This window comes from Sphaeroforma arctica (assembly GCF_001186125.1).
Source record: "Sphaeroforma arctica JP610 unplaced genomic scaffold supercont1.1338, whole genome shotgun sequence".
Classification (NCBI taxonomy): domain Eukaryota; class Ichthyosporea; order Ichthyophonida; genus Sphaeroforma; species Sphaeroforma arctica.
The window spans coordinates 9,627-16,896 of NW_014039220.1; the positions used below are offsets into that span (position 1 = coordinate 9,627).

At 39.1% G+C, this 7,270-nt stretch overlaps 1 protein-coding gene across 1 annotated transcript in view; it reads right to left on the reverse strand.

Annotated features, from left to right (window-relative positions):
* The window catches only part of SARC_10655 (hypothetical protein), a gene marked incomplete at its 5' end in the record, with an annotated part of 9,907 nt that extends 3,048 nt beyond the window's left edge, over nt 1-6,859 (reverse strand). Inside the window, 9 exons of the mRNA XM_014295296.1 lie at nt 96-224; nt 617-771; nt 2,048-2,237; nt 2,698-2,830; nt 3,069-3,175; nt 4,399-4,615; nt 4,831-4,943; nt 5,848-5,954; nt 6,636-6,859. Coding sequence (XP_014150771.1) covers nt 96-224; nt 617-771; nt 2,048-2,237; nt 2,698-2,830; nt 3,069-3,175; nt 4,399-4,615; nt 4,831-4,943; nt 5,848-5,954; nt 6,636-6,859 — 1,375 coding nt within the window. The remainder of the gene's footprint in view (nt 1-95; nt 225-616; nt 772-2,047; nt 2,238-2,697; nt 2,831-3,068; nt 3,176-4,398; nt 4,616-4,830; nt 4,944-5,847; nt 5,955-6,635) is intronic.
* Between the last annotated feature and the right edge of the window lie 411 nt (nt 6,860-7,270).

A 7,270-nucleotide genomic window follows, 5' to 3' on the forward strand; every position in this document is an offset into this window, starting at 1 on the left:
TATACATACGCACACACACACACTATATATATATATATAAAAATATGTCCACACATGCATGTGTGCGCAAAACATTGTATATCGCAAAGACTTACCTTCGGGTACACAACGTCAAAACCGGCCTTTGCAAGAAGATTTGTAGTAGAATTCATCGAATTTCTCTGATCTTCATTTTGGATCGAAGCACCCATCGTCATAGATACACAAGTAGGCCAGTAGACGACCTGTTGCATTTTTTTGCCATCAAGAGTGACAGGGTCAGTGGTCAATACAAACTGACGAGGGCTATCAGCTACTGTGTTTGGCATAGTATAAGAGAAACAAACATATAATTTCTCAAAATCCGCAACATGAACAGACAACTCCAAAAGGCAGTCGTCTGGCCAATGAATGAAGAGACATGTTCTTGATAGTTTCAAGCCCCCGGCACAACTCATATAGATCCTTCAGCTCGAATATAAACTCCGTCCATAAATAATTTCATGTGCACGTGGCAGTGACTGTAGCGGCTGGAGGATCGGCAGTGCTCCACACGGACACAAAAAGCCTCATACACATACAAAAGAACGTATGTAATCAGATATACAACGAGTATTATGATAGTCTCATGTCCAACCTTTGCGGGGCCAGTAGCCGCAGCAGCACTAGCAGACGCGGCGGCTTTGACAGTCGGAAGTGACCCAGACACACCATGCGGCATAAACTTGCCGTAGGTGGGAATAAGCCCCCCGCTTATAAATCCCATCCCACGCGAAATAGCCGCAACGGTACCTAGGAAGATATTGGATTGCGGATACATATGGGTGCGATCAAAAAACGTTCACGTACCAAAGTAAACAAATCCGTGTCATCACGTTAATCGGTATGAGTGCGAGCGTCCAAAATGGCCAATGTGCACGACGATATAATTAACTTTCCCTACTTCTAGAAAATACAAAATCTGATATATATATATATATTTATATATATGAATACATGAATATATATAAATTAATTTAATATAATATAAAAAATACAATAATAAATATATAATTAATAATATATGTATACACACACAGTATATATATATATATATATACAGACACACACAGTATATATATATATATATATACAGACACACACGCGCACGCGCACGCACACACACATATTTCTGTAAACATACAAGTACTTTACAAACACATGTACAATTTCTTTATATACACTCAAGAAATCCTTAACGTACGTGAATTATCATATGCAATTAACACAAATGAATGTATATTTGAAGAGAGGTGAATTTTAAACAATAATAGTGCAGGTTTGAACCTGCATTCATATCGGCTTTGAAGAAATGATTTATTACAAGTGTATAATACGGGTTTTAGGCATCTTTGACGATTATTTATGCACATACTAATATTGTCAACGCAATCAAACAATACACACATATATTTTCGAATCGGACTGCGAGTAAAGAGAGAAATAAAATCATATCTGTTGAAGCTGTTATGAGATATGCAACCTTTAGGGCGACCTTGCCAGGGATGATAATATTTGTAGACACGTTAGGAATGGTTTGAGCTACGTTGATTCACGCCTTAACATAAGCGAGTATACGACACAAACCTACACACACCAATACCGACATCAGCGTGCAGGCAGCAGACATTTTTAGAATATAGTGAATGACTGCTAAAGTGCAAGCGACGAATATACAACACGTCACAACAATTGAGAGTGAGACAGGAAACACGTCACAACAATTGACAGCGAGACAGGAAACACGTCACTACAATTGAGGGTGACACGAGAAACACATCACAACAATTGAGAGTGAGACAGGAAACAAGTCACAACAATTGAGAGTGAGACAGCGAATACGTCACAAGAATTGAGAGTGAGACAGGAAGCACGTCACAACAATAGAGAGTGAGACAGGAAACACGTCACAACAATTGAGAGTGAGCCAACGAACCTACCAACGCACCCATGTGAACGAATATATGAACAGTTGTATGTGTACGCGAAGCCAGTAAATTTTACTTCCAACATACGCAAGGTCACCTACCCACGCCAATAGTAGCTTGCGCGAGAGATGCTACCCTCAGTCCAAGGGTGGCAGTCGATCGGAACAAAGCAAAATTATTTGCGATGGTTCGGGCAAACCTGACATGCCAGCCTTTAGCATTTACTGCACGCACATGGTGGATTAGTTTGCCTGTGTTGATACCTACGGGACACTGCACAGCACACAATCCCTGTAGATTTGTGAAGAGATGACGAATTGTAGCAGACCACAAACAACTTAATCGATGATACCGGCAATACCGCACAAGCATTAAGATTTCACTACACACGCGTAGTTGCTATGCGGATAGTCTGAAAGGACCGGAGAGAATCAAATGATTTTAGGATCACAAGTCCTGCGAGTCATCAAAACATTCGCAGCCGCTTGCAGACGCATACAACCAGTAGAACAGGTCTTTGGCCAATAAATAACACACAAAAGCGATATATCAATTAATATAAAAGTATTCACAGAACACTAAACGACCGACAAGAGGATGGTATATTACCAGACTATATAGGTATGTCAAGCACGGGCGAACTTTATCGTACAGAGCACGAGCACGCTCAATTTACAGTCTGAATACACAGAACTACATAGTTTACAGGTACGACGATTTGTACATATGATAGATATATGAATACACCTACCGTTGCTGCACAAGTCTTTTCTCCAAGATAGCCGAAAGCAGCCTCAAGGTTGCGCAAACGGCGGACATCCGAATCGCTATTAGCGTTCTGGCGCAATCGAGAGATCTCTCTCCACGTGGTGATGCGCTGACGCCTTATATGAAGTGTTAAAAGTCGAGTATTTGAATCAAAGAACTAGAAGTTACATGACTATGAGCTATATCAACTGATGAACATAAACCTCGGAAAGTGACTACTACACTTTTGAAAGTCGAACAAAAAAACCTAGCAGCACAAGCGATCAACATAATTTGGTACTTCAGTCAGCATGAAACAGAAATCAGCAGGCAATAGAGAAACTAGCTGACAACAATCCAATCAAAAGTCCTTACGGTGTGAGTGTCAGATTCTTCGAAGGGCACAGAGGCTCGCAGAAGCCACACTCGATGCACTTGTCCACGATTGGGTGGGCTGGTGGCAGCACCTTCAAATGAGTGACCTATTTAAAAGGAAATATGGCGAGAAAAAAAACCCCCCGGACATCGGTAAATGAGTAGAAGTATAAATATATGTGCCAGCGTAAACATGGCTACATAGACATAAATTTAATGAGCCACATAAAAAAATTATTTGAGACATTTGAAGAATTGCCGAGAAACAGAGACGTTCGCAGAGGTCACACTCGATGCACTCGACTATGATACCTTCCCATCGAATGCAAATGACCGACACAATCACACTAAGGAGATATATACCGAGATAGTTGGAAATCCTTAAGTTCGAGACCGTATAGTCTTAGCACAGTTAATTATTGCATATACAGTTACGTATGTGTGCATGTACTTATATTTATATACACATTTTCGTATGTTTGTACACATATACGTTGGTCTACGGTGGTATGTGTACATAACAATTGGGACTGCACGTATTGACGCGTAAGTAAACAAATATATATACTCGAGTTGTGAGAGCAAATAATTTGACATCCTTAAGTAGCAAGTTCCAAATTCAAAGCAGGCATCATAAAGCCCAGCAATTTCATGCACTTCCCAGGGTGACGCTGACCATCGAACAGATAGCTACAATTTTGTTGTTAAATCTCACACTTTGTTCTAGCCTCGGATTCTGTCGAGCAGTAGCTACAACGTAACAGGGCTCTTGATACGCTTTCTTAAACATATTTAACCATATTCGCTATGTAGCAGTCACAAGACTTGTATTAATTCAGAATCCAAGTCTTGAAATGGCGAAAAATCAAGTACTTGTAGCTGAACACTTATAAAAAAAAGTAAAATTTACGAATGCAGCTAACTATATTTTATCCACAGCTATAGCATAAAAACACGAGTATACCAAGTGCAAACCAGAAATCTCCATGTTTTAAAATGGATCGAAAGCTCAAAATGAACCACTTGCCAGTTTCGAGCGCTGCAATCCATCCAACTATAAACTCAAAATATGAGATTAAAGACAGACAACTTACTGAACAACATGAGTATCGATCACGTGCACATACTATGCCATGTGCGTATGTCTAGTATGTGTATACTACAGAAGTACACACAAACGTTATATTTTACACAAATGAGTACATGTACGCACATAAACGTATCTGCATGCCCTGGTGTGTTAACGCATACTTAGATAAATGACTACGTGGATACATGGACAAAATAAACATCAAACACGCATGCTGATGCACAAGCCGTATAAACTTACATGGGCATTAGGATCCTCATTGATGATGACACCAGGGTTCAAAATAGCATTCGGATCAAAAATTTTCTTGATCTGCTGCATGAGATTGTAGCCTTGCTTGCCCCATTCCAACTCAACAAAGGGCGTCATATTGCGACCAGTGCCGTGCTCCGCTTTGAGAGAGCCTCCGTAATCAACTGCAATCAATTGGGCCACGTCTTCCATGAATGCTGAGTACCTACAATATCCAAAGGCCATTGGGGGCTGGGTGAGGGCAATTCTGGTACAATATAGGAACATTGAATCGACCGGTCAATCTTGCGTAGATACAACATCGATATCGCCCACTTGTGCGCTACCAATAATGATACATCGGTATGTTCGGTACTTTTGCAAGGGGTCGTTGTTAATATCTGTGTATATACATCAATATGAAGCATTCTGTCCCATTACCTGTCAATCTCGGCCTGACTGTCGAATCTTTGCGTGAAAACGAAGTGACAATTGCCCATAAGTGCGTGGCCAAAAATGAGAGCCTCAGAATAATTGTACTTGTCGAATATCCCCTGAATGAAATACGAGCACGAACAAATCCGTCAGTAAGACCCGATAGAGAACTGTGATGTAGCTGTAAAAAGTATTGTGTAATTGATTGTAGAAATATTGTATGTAGCGTGATGTTCAATTTTTGCGACTGATAATCGCGTATTTCGACGTAGATATGATACACATGATTAGTATGGTTTTAGGTTTGAGCTGATTGTTCTTAGCAAAATTACACTGACAAGTGGTAGTGTATGCACTCGGCGGCACAATGCGGATGACGGATGTATGGTAACACGTCTGAAGTAACGAATCAAAATCATACCACTACGATTGCGATTCTGTGCACGGCATGTAGATTTGTATAAGTCTAGAGGTCTTGTACATTCCCACCCAAGCTGTAGATACAAGAGTATTCGAATACTATACAATACCAAAAACAATACCCAGCTTTCACACTATTGAGCATCGACATTATGAGCTACATGAACTATACACCGGTGATGATATACATATGCACAAACAAAAATCAGTATACTTGTCTCCTAACGATCAGATGCAAGTGTTAACTTATACTAATTCGCATGCCCTTGATTATAATTGCAAAAATATACGAATACACACATATATATAAACATATATGCATACAAACACTCACCCACCCACATATATATATATATACATTTATATATATATACTATATGTATAAATACATACATATATATATATAAATATATAGATGTAGATGTATATGCATACATACATACACGCACATATATACACGTACATGTATACCTGGTCATATATGCAGGTACATATATACATACACACTCACACAGACACAGACACAGACACAGACAGATGTATATATATACTGCTGATTAATATATTAGGGAGATATACTATGCATTCACATGTATACGATACCTGCAACTTGACTACAACCTCGGCCATCTTGGGCAGTGGCACCGCAACGTCCTCTATTATAACTGTGGTGCCAGTCTCTCGAACAGCTCCCACAGCTGGGAACATACCTGTACAAACAATAAACAATATCAATGAGCTTTTCTCGTATAAATTTCCAGACTGAAACGTTTTTGATGGGCCCTGAAAAATAATAATGCATGTCTCTAAAGGTGTACAACTATGTTGTGCATGTTTGGGTTCATGTTTCGATGCTGGAGATATGTATGATAATTTCTTGCGGATCATGACGGGGACACTGTCAACTCTCTATACAAGGGTAGTTGTCTTCATATTCTATTTTTATAATTCTATAGGAAACTCACTAGTACTTACGGTAGATAATTCAGCACCCGAGGACTACAAAAGTCCAGTTCGAATGCAAGTACAGCAAGGCACAACACGCAAAGAAATGTTGCCACAAGTATATATACAATGCCATATGAAATATTCACCAGCTTCAGAACCCCAGTTGCGGAGGCATACAAGCTGTGAGTATAGACTGCACTGAGCCGGTTTCGTTGACGATCTGGAAGAATGACTGGAGATACTTGTGCATATAGACTATTGCCATTGACTTGGTACATTCAGTTTAAACACACCTTTTTGACTACAGATTAAGAGTACGTGTATGTAAACGTTATCTACATATACATACTCTTATTATGTAGTCACACTCTCGAACACATTCATACACTCCCACACATATATAAGCTCTCAATACTCGAATACATGCACACAACCATATATACCTTTTCTGATATTCCACAACATCTTATATACCCTAGCATCCTGCGTGAAGGGAATGTCTCTTATGACATTAAACTTCTTCATCTCCTTCTCAATAGTTTCGCGTTGTTTGTTCAACTCAGCCTGGTCATTGTGTCGCGAGTCGATCAACAGTGCGCACGCCGGCTCAGGAAGTTCTTTAATCCACTCCGGCAAGACAGGATTATTCTCCACGGAACGCAGACCTGAATGAATTTGATTTAATTACAAATCAGATGAGACTACCAGCATATACACATGCTAAAATGATAGCACAGGATTATGGGAAAACATTCAACAGAATTCATACATTAATTTTAAGATTAAATTATGTATTAATATCCCAAACCAGATTAGACTACCAGCATATACACATGCTGAAATGATATCAAGGAATATGGGATAACATTCAACAGAATTCATACATTAATTTTAAGATTAAATTATGTATTAATATCCCAAATCGGATTAAACTACCAGCATATACACATACTAAAATGATATCACAGGAGTATGGGATAATAACATTCAACAGAATTCATACATTAATTTTAAGATTAAATTATGTATTAATATCCCAAATCGGATTAAACTACCAGCATATACACATACTAAAATG